General features: G+C 35.4%; 1 protein-coding gene across 1 annotated transcript in view; it reads right to left on the reverse strand.

Annotated features, from left to right (window-relative positions):
- Positions 1–2,817: 2,817 nt before the first annotated feature.
- The window catches only part of LOC134808932 (MAM and LDL-receptor class A domain-containing protein 1-like), a 46,823-nt gene continuing 34,487 nt past the window's right edge, over positions 2,818–15,153 (reverse strand). The window contains exons 4-5 of the mRNA XM_063799485.1: positions 13,056–13,229; positions 2,818–3,922 (exon numbers count right to left, since the gene is read on the reverse strand). Coding sequence (XP_063655555.1) covers positions 3,707–3,922; positions 13,056–13,229 — 390 coding nt within the window. The 3' untranslated portion in view covers positions 2,818–3,706. The remainder of the gene's footprint in view (positions 3,923–13,055; positions 13,230–15,153) is intronic.

The raw sequence follows: 15,153 nt of genomic DNA on the forward strand, positions 1-15,153 counted from the left end.
CCTGGCCTCAAGTGATCCACCTGCCTCAGCCTCCCAAAGTGCTGGGATTACAGGCTTGAGCCACTGCATCCAGCCAGATCTACCCCCACAACACATTTTTAAGTGTACAATACATTGTCATTGACTTTAGATACCATGTTATACAGCAGATGTCTAGAGCTTATTCATCTTGTTTGACTGAAAATGTATGCCTGTTGATTAGTAATTTTCCACTTCCTCTCCTCCCAGAACCTGGTTACCACAATTTTACTCTGATTCTACAAATATGACTACATGGATACCTCATATAAGTGGTGTCATGTGTTACTTATTTTTCTACGACTGGCTAGATACATCCTTGCTCTTGTGTTTTGAGCGCTATCCTGCATATATTTCAAATGTTATTCTCCAACAGGGCAAAACTGAAAGTTAGCAGGACGTTTTCATTCATCGCCTCTAGTTTAGAGAATCTGGTTTGTTCTCACCGGCAAGTCATTTCCATCATGCAGAGGTCTCTGTTCTGACTGTCTTCATCATACAATGCTCACTTGAGTAGTGTGCACTTTACGTTCAGAGAGTAAATATGTACATATAAATATCTGCTGAAGGAGTCAGTAATGCACTCACAGCAATTAGTTTCATGTGCTCCCTTTGCGCACTCAGTTGGAAAATCGCGTATCTTCCTGCATGAAATACAACCTGCATCCTCACCAGGCACAAATCTGGCTTCAAAATCGAGATTAAGAGAGTAAAACAGGCTCTCTCCCTTTAACAAATAAACAGAATGTAAAATTATTTCATCAACAGTAGCTTTTAAATATTCTGAAGGAGAAGAAGCTTGATTAAAGGCCAAATCAAAGTAGCACTTGCGATTTTCATCACGCGGACTGTGAGCAGAAAACTACAGCTCTAAGATTGCTTTGAAGTGGTGCAGCCATTTGTATGCCTATTAAAGATTTCAAAACTTCAAGTCCTGTACAGGGTCTGGGTAGTCTGGGTAAACCTTTGGCCATTCTGCTCCATACATACAACAATTTACTGTCAATGGAGCATGGCACGTTTTTAAATATTCCTTTCAGTTTCTCTCCATAAACTTCTGCCCATTACTAATACTGAACTCCACAAATAAGATCCTATAATTGTCTACTGGACATATTTGCAAAAACAATAAGAAACGCCTTTTTTTCCTTTGTGTACATCCATTGATCTTTCAGGAATCATTCATGTAATTTGTCCTAATTAGATATATTATCTATCCAACTGATCTGGTGTTCAGATGGATGCACATATCCATGAATCCTGAGTGAATTTAAGAAAAGAATTCTCCGTAAGCAAGATCAAGTGTCTCAAAAACTTTTGCTAAGGTTAACTTTAGTAATGATTTAAAACCTTTAACCACACTTTTGCCTCGGTAAGAGCTCACGAAAGGCTGCCCCAAAGTACTTTGAACTGAAGGAGATTGGGAGGCACCCCAGGAACAAGGTCACTCTGATCTTCCCTGACCTTTCTTTGTGAGCGCTGGTCATAAAGAAATTATCTGGCTTATCTTGCCTGAAATTAGGTCACAAGATCCTCATTATAGAGGGGTCCTTTCCTGTTCCCAGGGGTGAAGAAATTCTACACAAAGGAGTCAAGGAGACTCTGAACACAGAGGCTTTGCTAAGTTTCCCTGCTCAGTCTGTTACCATTGGATCATACCCTTTTGTCCGATCACATTTCAAAATGGCTGTTTGTTCTTCACCAAAACTAAGCAGAAAAATACACAGTTTTCTAAGTAGGAAAAGGGGCTGAAAAACAAATAAAAACGAAAAAATAAAATAAAGCACATGCTTTTCTCTGGGTCTTTGCATCTTCATTTCTGAAGGCTCCTGTGTCAAGTAAAACTTTGATAAACAAATTTGTTATGCTTTTCTCTCATTAAACTGTCTTTCATTCTCGAAGTGTCAGCTGTGACCCTTATGATGGGTGAGGAAAGGTTTTTGTCTCACCTTTCTGCCCCTATACCTCCAAATACTACATTACAAGAGAATGCTCTTCAATGTCAACTTTAATGCTTTTCAGCTATTATGATTCTGGTGATGTGGTATTTAATTAGGAGAAAGAAAATCTTTAATTAAACAACAAAAATAAGGTAATCCTGTTTAACCCTTAAAAACTCGTGAATCTTTTTTTTTTTTTTTTTTTTGAGAGGAATCTTTCTCTGTCACCCAGGCTTGAGTGCAGTGGCGCGATCTCGGCTCACTGCAAGCTCCGCCTCCTGGGTTCACGCCATTCTCCTGCCTCAGCCTCCCGAGTAGCTGGGACTACAGGTGCCTGCCACCATGCCCTGGCTAATTTTTTTGTATTTTTAGTAGAGACAGGGTTTCACCATGTTGGCCAGGCAGGTCTTCAACTCCTGACCTCAAGTGATCCGCCCGGCTCAGCCTCCCAAAGTGCTAGGATTGCAGGTGTGAGCCACCGCGCCTGGCCAAACTCATGAATCTTTAAATGAATCATTAAATCTGCTGCTCTGCACTCCTCGGTGTCTATCAGAATCATACACACATGTGCACAGACAAGCATGCACACACGCATGCACATGCACACACACATGCACACATGCACGCACACACACGGACACACAGGCATGCACACACACATATGCAGACACACAGGCAGACACGCTCACACATGCACACACACACACACACTTGCATGAACACATGCGCAGAGCTTAGAATGGTCTATTATGCATGCAGGATACACATTCTGAACAAAGTAAATACACGTTAACCCAATATAAGTTAGCACCCAGAAATATACACTCTCTCGAATGAAAAATATCTTTAATAAAGGATCTTTAATTAAAAGTTCTTTAATCGTCTCAATCCAGAATCATGTGACCCAAATTTTTCTTGATTAGTCCATTCAGCTCCTGTAAGAATACAACTGTTGCACTCACTAAATATGTTGTTTAAGTAAATATAACTTAGGAATATACAGTATGTCTGATTTTCATATGCAAATCTTTTCCATAGATACAGATTAAGAAAAATAAAGTGTGACACTTTTCAGAAAACATTTTTAATATTGTCAGATTCATTGAGATCTGAGGGTAGGAGTGGTCAGAGAGAAACATCAATTAGTACTAGAAAGAGAAAGTAACTGAAGGTATAGTGTAAATTCTTTCAATGTGTACATGATCCCAGAATCTAAATAATGATTAGGTTTTAAAATACATAGTTGACTATATGAGATCCATTTTTATGGCAACATTTCTGGCCTGTAATTGATATTCTCTCCAAAAAATTTAGTCAAAGAATTAGACAAACTCCATCTGTGATTTGAAAATATTAAATTTTGAATAGAAACACAGAATTTTAAGGTCCAGTTTTAAATTTTGGTTGGCCTTACATCATTTTCCCAAACACAAGCTTTTTGCTTTTTTTGAACTCCTGGGTGATCCTGAAATATGAATATTATTACATGCTCATTTGAAGTTCTGAATAAAATTAATGGAGAAGTGAATATTTATAAAAGTGTATTTAAAATATGCAAAATAATTATAATTTTTTCATAATATTTATAATTAAAATATTTGGATGCAATAATTTCAGCTGCAAGCATAGAATATTTTCCATATTACTGGAAGAGAGGCCTAAGGACTAGACCAGTTGTTTACCTTTTAAAATATATATATATATATATTTTAGGTTTCAAGAACAGGTGATATAATCCACACCCTGTATTAGGTATTCGTGACTCTAATACATTTTATATTTTGATACTGAGAAGAGCTTAATTCAATGTTTAAAACAGCAACAACGACAAGGAAAAACTTACACTTGCTTTGTGTACTGGTCCTTGGTAGTGATTTATAGGAAATTTCACATTTCTGGGACACACTGATGTCATCTAGAGCAACGGTAGCATTTGATGACAAAACAGTAGCTTCCAAAATTAACTATAATTACAGAAAGATAAAACTGTTAAAAACACATCACAAAAGTAATGTCTTACAATCATATTTCTTTGTGTAGAGGAACCCTATTTACATCTGTCCCATTCTCCAATCTAATTTTAGAAAACTGTTCTGACCAGAACATCCTAATTTAAATTGATAAAACCATAACTGCTTTGACAGCGTCTTATGTACCTTAATGCCAAAGGTAACCTTGTTTCAATTAAAGTGGTAACATTCATCACGAGTGAAGGGCTCTCTTCTCATTGGAGCCATTAAGTCATATGCATTTATAATGAGCTCTTTGGGGTAATCAACTGTGTGACTTACAACTCAATTTAATTGAGATATGAATTGATTTGTAATCAGTGTGCTGAAGGCAATGATTTATTTCCATATTAAAATATTTAAATATTATATACATTCATACAAACATAATATATATTATATACATACACAGAAACATACTCACTGTAGTAAAGCACACATCAATAACCACATACAGTGGTTGATAATATTCATATGCTGAAGCACTCAGAGACACCTATTTAATTTTAGTTTATTCTAACGCTGAATAATGACTGATATAATTTGTTTTCTTTCTTGTTAATTACTCATATTATGTTGTTATTCCAAGAAGAAAAAAAGAGAGAGAGAGAGAGAAAGGAGGGAAAGGAAGAAGTAATTTATGCCAGGAATCTTATGAACCTGCATAGTGGACCACCACACCAGGACACAGACAGAAGGTACATTTCTATCCTATCAAGAAGGGTCTCCAATCTCAAGGATCATTAAATTTACTTGTGCCAGGGCTCAGAACATGCTATCTCAAAATACAACACCTTGGAGTCAGAACATGCTGTCCCAAAATATAGCACCTTGGAGTCCCTCTCTGCCTTCCCCTCTCTTTCCTTTGTGAGAGCCAGCCATAAAGGAATTATCCGGCTTACTTCTCCTCAAAATAGGCCATAAGAACCTCATTTAACTGGTGTCCTACCCTATCTATACCTGGATGAAAGAAACACTACACAGAGAGGCCCATAAAGATCTTTGCTGAGTTCTTTCCAAGTTTTTACAATGAGATCATATTCTTTCTGTCCATTTGTATTTCTTCATGATTGTCCATTCATTGTTGAACTTAAGCATAAACATAGAGAGTTTTCCCTGGTCTTCAGGCCTTTGTTTTTGAAGGCCCCTATGTCACATAAAATGTTAATAAATTTGTTATTTTTTTTCTTTTTAACCTCTCTTTTGTTATAGGGGTTCCAGCCATGTCCCTTGTGATGAGTGAGGAAATGGTATTACTTTTCCTCTCCTACACTTCGTATGATACATTCACTACCCTACATCATAAATGCTGTATAAGAAATAAGTATAAGATACTAGGAGACTCAAAGAAGACACTTCATTATTTCTGCCAATAATGACAGTTTGGGAAAAGATTTGGTGGAGAAGTAATAGTAAGCCTCCATGATACCAAATTTTGTTGGGCAAAACATTTGACCTCGAGAAACTGAGGCAGCAATCGCAGCAAAAACACAGAGAAGAGAAAGTGTATGGTGTGTTTAGAAAATGTTGATGGGTGTTAACGGAGTATAAGATTTTAAGAGAACAACAAATTAATCAGATAATAGATGGAGAGGAAAATTCCATGAGTTGGTACAGCTCAATTGGAGAGAAACTAGATAGCATTTGTTAAAAAGAAAAATTGCATAGACTATAAAAATTGAGTTAATTTCTTGGCATTTATCCTAGTGAGACACTCAAAGGTATACACATGAAGGCTTGTGCAGGAATGTTTATTTCAGTGCTGGTTTTGATGACAAATGACAGGAAAGAACTTACATGTGAATGAATCAATCAATAGTGAGAAATACTATACCAGTTAAAAATAATATCTATCGCCATGTGTCATTATGGAAAGAAATTCAACATGTGTTTTGGAGTAAAAAAATTAAGTTACAGAAAAATATTATAGTATAATATTACTTAGGCTGAAAACATACAATGGTTTAGATTTCCAAGTATATGTGGTACATTTATACATATTAAGTAAATAGAAAATGGACTGGAAGTAAAAATAAACTGGTATCTAAAGATACTCAAGATAAAATCTATGGTGGGTGATGAGGGTGGTCAGCAGGGACTGTTGCTTTATTTGCAATTTTTGATATTTAAATGTGATGTGCATAATATTTTTTTAAGATTCTGATTAGAGATGATTTCTGTAGAATCTTAAACTAAGAAATTTAGCCTTCATTCCAGAGGCAGAAAATAACATAGGTTTTGAAGAAGGATCTTGGTAAAATATACACAAGTATTGTACTTTAGAAATATATTGTGTTTAATACCATTAAGTGACTGTGATTTTTTTGGACAGCTTAACTTTTGAAAGAGTTTTTCTATATTCATTATTATAATACATCTTGCATTGATGTCAATTAAAATAGATGTTTAATTCTTCAGACTCATTAGACAAGCATTTGTTGACCATCATATTTGAAGGTCTGTGCTACTCAGAGAAAACTGGAGAAAAAAAAAACAACAGTTTGAGGCACTTCTCTATGCTCCTAAAGAGGTACACGCTCACATTATTTGAATGGAATGGGTGGGCCCTGGGATGAGGTGAAGTAAAATCCTGAGGTAGTCTTTAAAATGTGGTTACATTATTTTACCTGAAGGGACCCACCAGGTTCCTTTAGATATTCATATTAAAATGGAAGGATAAATCCAACTTCAAAAGCCAAATAAAAATAATATTAGGTCATTTATATTTTGCTTGCTGACTTCTACATAGTTAAATTCATAATTATACAATTAGAAATTGTAATTCTACCATTAATTAAAATCATACGAATTTTAAAATACAAGCAATTACTTCCTTCAAAAAATGTCTGTTACACCTGTAAATAATGACCATCTCATGGTTTCAAAATCACCTTGGCTGTTCCTATTTTTTATTGCTGGTTTTAACCAAACTGATATACACATATACATATACATATATATATGTATATATATGTATATATGTGTATATATGTATATATATGTATGTGTATATATGTGTATATATGTATATACATAACCAAACTGATATATATACACATATATGGATATATGATATATATATCCATATATGTGTAAATATACATATATTATATGATATATATATCACATATATGTATATATCATATATTATGATATATATCATATATATACGTATATACGTGTATATATGTATATATGTGTATATATGTGTATATATGTATATATAACCAAACTGATATATATACACATATATGTATATATGATATATATACGTATATACACGTATATATACGTATATACGTGTATATACGTATATATACACACACATACACACATATATATGTGTGTATATATACACACATAGACATATATGTGTGTGTATTTATATACACACATAGACACATATATATGTGTGTGTGTATATATATGTGTGTGTGTGTGTATACATATACATATATATATATGTATATATATAAATATAAAATGTTGTGACCAATTCCCTTTCGGAACTACAGTCAGCATCAATTGGTAATCAATAAGTGAGAAAGAGGTCACTCAGAAGAGCTGTTTCAACCACAGATGGAGGAAGAGTGAAAACCTCATTTGATAAGATTCTCAAGGTAATTGAATAATTTACATTTTAAATTGAATTAGATGACTCACTCTTCTAAAACTATTTTTTGGGATCTTGTTGATTTTTGTTTTATTCAATTACATTATTCCTTCTATGAACAAAATAATTTCTTGCTTTTAGGAACCACAAAAATTCATAAATGTTCATAATCAAGTGATTACATTTTACAAGTGCAAAACTCAGGTGCTTTTCCAGACAAATACGCAATTAACATAGAAATCTTGTTTTCAAAAAAAATAACAGGAGCGAAAAATGAATATGAATCCAAGAGAAAATAGAGATATAGTAAGAAGGAGTAGAGAGTAGTAGGAATATATTAATTTTTGAAGAATTATGATGGTATCAATAATAAGAGCAGCAGCCACCTTTTATTTAGCACTTACTATATGCCAGTCACATTCACTTGTTTTAATCCTGTGAAGATGATGCTATTTTCATCTTATTTTAAGGTGAAAGAAACAGAAGATTAGAGAATAGAAGTAATTGGTTGAATGTCACATGTCAAGTAAGAAAAATATGTAAGCTGAGCCATTAATGATTATACTATCCTGCATCTCTCTAATGAAATAAAGAGATAACTGGGCTTTAGTGGATGCTGCAGAATAGGGCTGTCTGGAGAAACAAGATTTCATGCAGCTCTAGATTAAGCAGGCCAAGGACACAGCAACTTTACGGAGACTCGATCACCTTTTACTTTTGTGTTATGAATCTTACCCTTCACTGAATCGTCAAATAATGTCAGGAAATTGTTATTGATTTATATCATTGACTCCGATAAAGAGAGAACATGGTATCCATCATTGTGTGAAATTTCACAAAAGGTTCATTTCAAAATGAAATCTAAAATATGATACAATTACATTTTAATGGGAAGCTCGAAGAAAGTAGAGCAACTTGAAATCAATGGACTACTCAGAAAAAGTGCCACCTTGATATACTAAAACAGCACAACAGTTGGGGGGAAAAGAAATATTAAAAGAATCTATTTGTGTGAAAAGCTGAACATAGCAAGTGAGCAGGCCAAGTTAAAACAGATTTGAAAAATACTATTAACTCTTTGACCTAAATTTTTCCAATAAACTCTCACAAGAAATAGAGGGAATATTGAAATGTCATTAATTTGCTGTTCTTACAGAGAAAACAGTAAACCTAATTCTTTGCCAGCAGGAAGAGCAAATGCCCTACCTAACTAGGGGTGCTTATTTGCTATGAAACCCAAAGCAATCTGTATTCTGTTATACTGTCTACAATTGACATCAAAAGAACCACACTGAATCAGAATTTCATGGCTAAAAGGGAACACAGAGGTCACGTGATTTGATGTCTTTCTTCTTTCCAATATTTGGACTGGATTACACTGTACTGTATAAATATGTTCAGAGCTTAGTCACGTGGAACTGAAAGCTAGACAATGACTAAGGTCACCCTTAAATGATTCAGGCTACTAATCTTAAATCCTAGCTTATATCCAAGAAGACAAACTTTAAATATTTGAATATTTAAAAAGCTAGATTAACTATTTGTAGGTAAAATATCTTTTTCATTTGTTGTCGATAAAAGAACAAAGTAGAACTGTACCTAGCTAGAATCCTCATGTATATTTTCATATCTTTAAAAATACACTCAGAGAAATCAGGTTAAAGCCAGCATAATATTAGCATCTTTTTTTTTCTGCAGAGGATAAGAAATGGGATGGAGAGAGATACAAGGAAGACAAAAGTTGCATCTTCATAAGCAAACAAACTTTAACATTATAAGCAAACAAAATGTTAACATTAGTTAATCCTGAGCTGTATTTAGGTATTTGTTTCTCTCTGTTTTAACTACTAGTTAGAAATATTTAATAGTAAATATATGCAATACTCATGGATTAAATATTACCATGTATGTATCTGTGCAAGTGTATCTATTTTTATATATTGTGTATGTATAAAATCCAGACTGATTCACAGCAGAACATCAATGCAAGTCCACAGTTCCTTATCTAAAGTCTTTGGGGCCAGATGAGTTTTGAAATGTGAATAGCTCAGAGCTGAGAATGGTAACATAACACCGAGAGTGTTTATTACATGACACCCTCTGGGAGATTGGGGGCAGCACTGTTTAATCAAACCTATCATGAAATCAGCTGCCTAAAGGCCTCACAGTGGTTCAGGGCAGCTTGGGTTTTGCCTCTAAACTCATTTTTTAAAAGCTTATTGCTTTCCAAACTTAATTTTCTAAATTGCTGATTGGATATTATAGGGCTGTCATGGGCTTCTTGAGAGTGAAATGTGAGGGGATTTTTTTTCTTATTTTTCTTTTACTCATCTGTAGTTTCCAAAATAAATGTGTGCTGTAGCCAACTCATAGGCAGATTAAGTGGGGAGGCACAGAGGAAAAGTCTTAGCTTCTCTGGGGTGAATTCAATATGGCCGAGGCCTCGAAAGAACTCAGCATTGAGGCTGATTGGAGAGAAAAAGCAACACAAGGTGCTGAGCCACCAGCAGGGGGATGAAGGGAGAGGGAGGAGCAGGGCTGGGTTAGAAACCCTCACACATCCATTGCAGCCAAATCACAGAATCTAACCAAACAACTGCCCATCTACAAACTAGTTAATATGCCCCCAGATAATAAGGGATAGTCTCCATTTGCACTGCAAAGCAAAACCATTACTATATCCAAAAAGTAGAACATTAAAGAGAAAACAAAAATTGCATTCACTGAAACTCTTCAGTAATGCTGATGGGTCCATGAGAGCTTCCAGCTGTAGACAGAAATGGCATGTGTTTCAACTCATATTTCTAAATTACTTACTGCTAGAAAGGACATTCTATTTTCTTCTCAATATGTCAATTAATGACAAACTCTGAACGATCTTCTTGGTGAGTTTCATTCTAACTAAAAGCAAACCGAATGAAAACAATTTTCTATAGAATATAAATGCAGGAGGCAAAAGATCAAATTGTTCTGATTTCATTGCCCTGCTCCTTGCAATGGAGATTGACACCAAAATGATTCCATGACCAGCCTTTGTGTCAAATGCTTCCCAATTAAGAGCTGCTAGTATTCATGATGTCTTTGTCCATTAAATATGAGAATAGAATAAATTGATCTTTGAGAAGGGACGTTGGGGACCTTCACTGAGTAAAGAAGCCTTTAATGATCAAGCCTAGAGTTCTGATCAAGCGGGAATTCCCTTTATAAAACAGAGAACACTAAGATTTATTGAGTGTCTACTATTTCCAGACAATATCCAAGGAATAACTACAGCAATAAAAACAGCTGAATTCTGTGTTTGTGCCAGATTTGCTTCCATGTGCTTTACAAGTATACACCATATAATCCTCACAATAACTGTATAAAGTAGAGAACAGTAATTGATTACAGTTGATGCTTATGCCCTAGTCTTCCTGCTTTCATGGGGAGGTGGTTCACTGTAGTAACATTGCTGTTACTTACCCCTCACTCCGTGGGAGGAGGAAGATTTACCTGACTGTGAAGTTAGAAGAGTAACCTGGGGGAGCTCGATTCATCCTCTTCTCCCATTCAACACCCACTATTGGGAGCCAGCCTGTCCTCAGGAGGCATGCACACTGATATTATCTCTGGCTAAAGGTAAGAGACTTCGCCTAGAGTATGAGCTCTATATTTCTCCAGCACAGTCAATTGTCCTCTGGGTAATTCTATTTATTCTAAGATCAAGCATTATTTTAAATAAGTGACTCTACATTCTAAAGCCATCTGCTCCAAAATATGTATTCTCTACCTGTTTAACCTCTATATTTATCTCAATTTGTTCAGAAATGAGGATGAGATGACCTTAAATCCCCAACTATTATCCTCACACCCCACTAATGAAAGAGGCATAGAGGGCTTCGGTAACTTCCCTATAATCATACACTTTTTTGTTTTTGTTTTTTTAAGATAGAGTCTCACTCTGTTGCCCAGGCTGCAGTGCAGTGGCACCATGTCGGCTCACTGCAACTTCCACCTCCCAGGTTCAAGTGCTTCTCCTGCCTCAGCCTCCAGAGTAGCTGGGACTACAAGCACGTGCCACCATGCCCGGCTAATTTTTTGTATTTTTTGTAGAGTTGGGGTTTCACCGTGTTACTCAGGATGGTCTCGATCTCCTGATCTTGTGATCCACCCGCCTCAGCCTCCCAAAGCGCTGGGATTACAGGCATGAACCACCAACCCCAACCCTTTAACTTGAACCCAAGTTTCCAGAGCCCACGTTCATGGCTGCCATTTTAGCTATATTATCTTTAATATTCAGACTCCCCTAGAGTATTGCTTTTATCATCACTGGTTTTCACACATTAGGAAATTTGATGCACAAAGACAATATTTACACAGTCACTTAGCAACCAATGAGCAGAGCAGAGACTAAAACTCAGACCACTGACTCCAAAACAGTGTGCTTTCCACCATATTCCACTCCATCCAATCTAGTTTCCAAAATAGCTCTTTTCAAATGTCATCCAGAAGACTTATATACAGGAAGGTAGAAATTAGAACACCCATTTGACAAGATGCAATTGCCTTCTTTTATTATTATATTTTATTAATACATAGTAGTTGTACATATTTATGGGGTAAATGTGATATTTTGATACATGCATATAATGTGTCACTATCAAATAAAGGTAATTAGGATACCATCTCCTCACACACTTCTCATTTCTTTGTGTTGGGAACGCTCCAAATCTTATCCCCTAAATATTTTGAAATACACAATAACTTGTTATAATTGCCCTACTGTGCTATCAAATACTACAGCTTATTTCTTCTATCTAACTAACTACATTTTTTAACCATTAACAAACCTCCCTTCCTAACCTCCTCCTCCCCACCTTTCTCAGCCTCTAGTAACCACCATTCTCCTCTCTACCTCCATGAGATCAACTTTTTAGTTCCCACACATGAGTGAGAACCTGCCATATTTGTCCTTCTGTGCCTGGCTTATTTCACTTTGCATAATGTCCTCCAGTTCCCAAAGGTGGATAACATTCTCAATGTTACCAGGCAGCAGAAAGTGAGGCAATAGGATTAAAATATTACAGCCCACGTCAGACTTTTTTTCACTACATCATATAATCCAATGTCTTCACTTAGAAATGATTTTAAGTTACTCTTCTCTCTGCCATCTTTTTCATTTCTTATCTCCATTTTTGCTACTATTCTACACATGTCTTAAGTGCATAGTCAAAACAACCTCTCTACTCATCACAGATCATGTGTTTGATCTCTGAATGTGTTTGCTTCATTAATGTTGAATAAATTCATGAGCTGCGTGTGTTATTTTGTTATCTGAAAGGATTAGCATTAAATAAGTGTCTTCTGTTGCATTGTATTAATTTCATATGTGCTCACCTGAAAAGGTATGAGCTATGTGTGTTACATTGTTATCTGAAAGGATTAGCATTAAATAAGTGTCTTCTGTTGAGTTGTATTAATTTCGTATGTGCTTACCTGAAAAGGTAGAGTAGATTCTCCCGCTTCTGCAATGAGATCAATTTTTGCGTGGCTCCACTGAGATTCGGAGAATCTGATTATTTTGCCTTGCTTTTGCAAGTTTCCATCTAGAGACGTTCTTGTAAAAACTGAGAGATTTGAATGTTGAGACAAATGATACCAAAACTGCACCTGTTGAAAACATGTTTTCAATGATATAAATATTCCATTGACCTGTCTCTGGTAGTTTTCCCTATAATTTGAAATATTCCTGACCTCAGGTGATCTGCCTGCCTCGGCCTCCCAAAGTGCTGGGATTACAGGCATGAAACACCATCTCTACTAATAATACAAAAAAATTAGCCGGGTGTGGTAGTGCATGCGTGTAATCCCAGCTATTCGGAAGGCTGAGGTAGAAGAATCGCTTGAACCCAGAAGGCGGGGAGGTTGCAGTGAGCTGAGATCACGCCATTGCACTCCAGCCTGGGCAACAGGAGCGAGACTCCATCTCAAAAAACAAAACAAAACAAAACAACAACAACAAACAACAACAACAACAACTATATATATATATTCCAAACAACTTCTGTGTTAAATATAATCTTCTCAATTCTCCTTACCCCCAGATGTGTAACCCAGTCATGGGCAGTACCACTGTTTCCATGGAAGTTTCCAGAATCCTTCTCTCTGGCTTCTTACAAATATGAGAGGTACACGTTGAGACTCAACGTTACAAAATCAAGTATTACTATACAAACTTGATGTTTCAAACAAGAAAAACTTTCCTTAAAAATTATTTTCTTAGGTTAATTTTAAAAACTGTAATTAATACTTTATATCAATTTAGTCTCTGTGGTAGCATTAACAAATAACGGGGAAGCTCACAGGATACTGTTCATCAATAATTGAGCCAAGTAAGACAACATTCTTTGAGGGTAGGGAGGCTTAATCATTTCACTTCCTATTCACCATCAATAATGACACAATCTAAAGGTTTGATGGCTTAACTACATAGTGAAGAGAATAGAGAGGATTATGCCAGGTGCTGATAGCAGTAGCCCTAACATGAAATTGCATACTGTTATTGATTCAACCAATATTTACTGACCACTTTCTAAGTACCTGGAGCTGTGTGAGGCAAAAATTAATTCCCTCAATGTTGTCTGGATGATTCATTCTGTAAAATATGCCCACAAAACCTCCATTAAAACAAATTCAGGTACGCTGCAGTCAAATTTTTTTGCTTCTTCTCATTATCATATAACAGGTCCTAAGGCTGTATGTTTTAAAGAAAAACCCAACATTTAAAGATGAGGTCCCACAAAAGTGGAATACTTCTCTTTAGATTCAGTGACATTTTTTCAGGTTCATTATATTTTAAATTCTTTTTTAAAAATGTTTTCCCATTCATCATTGTGCTTTTATACTGATACATGGACAGATACTAGTGTATATATAGGCAAGCCATGTATTTCACTGTTGGGACCCAATTCCAGTGATGAATGTTGACCAAAAAAAATGTTTTAAATGCTTTTTTAAAAAAAATTGTTCATTTTAAAACACCAAGCATCTATTTGGTACACATTTTTATCAATGTCTACTTAATTGTGACCACCTGATTTTAAAATTCTGATTGTTTATTTCATTTCAGATTTTATTACTGTGCTTACCTTAATTCACACCTTGACAGGTGAGTTAGAAACAAAAATAATGGAAATGTTTAATTAAATTCCATGGAAAGAGAGGATTCATGTTTCTCAACTGCGATTACATTTTAGATCCCTGCTGTAAGTTTCACTGTGTCCCAAGCTTGTAAATATGCAAAACAGAGCTTTAAACCTAGTTGTACAAGAGATGTGCATGTCCCATCAGAATTTTGAGCTGTCAAACTGTCACTCAGTACATCACCAGTGTGAAGTTATTTTAATAGTGTATTAAGTATAAATGCCAACGGGATCCATAGTCAATGGGATAAGAGCTCAGAACTTATATTTAATTTACTTTTTTTATAGAATTTGCATTATGCAGACTTAAATTCTTAAGTTATTAAATACCAAGGAATGTTCCATTATCTTTTGAATTTTTGAGGGTGAAATCACTGAACAAAAGTTATTGA

Source organism: Pan troglodytes, chromosome 19, assembly GCF_028858775.2.
Source record: "Pan troglodytes isolate AG18354 chromosome 19, NHGRI_mPanTro3-v2.0_pri, whole genome shotgun sequence".
Lineage (NCBI taxonomy): Eukaryota > Metazoa > Chordata > Mammalia > Primates > Hominidae > Pan > Pan troglodytes.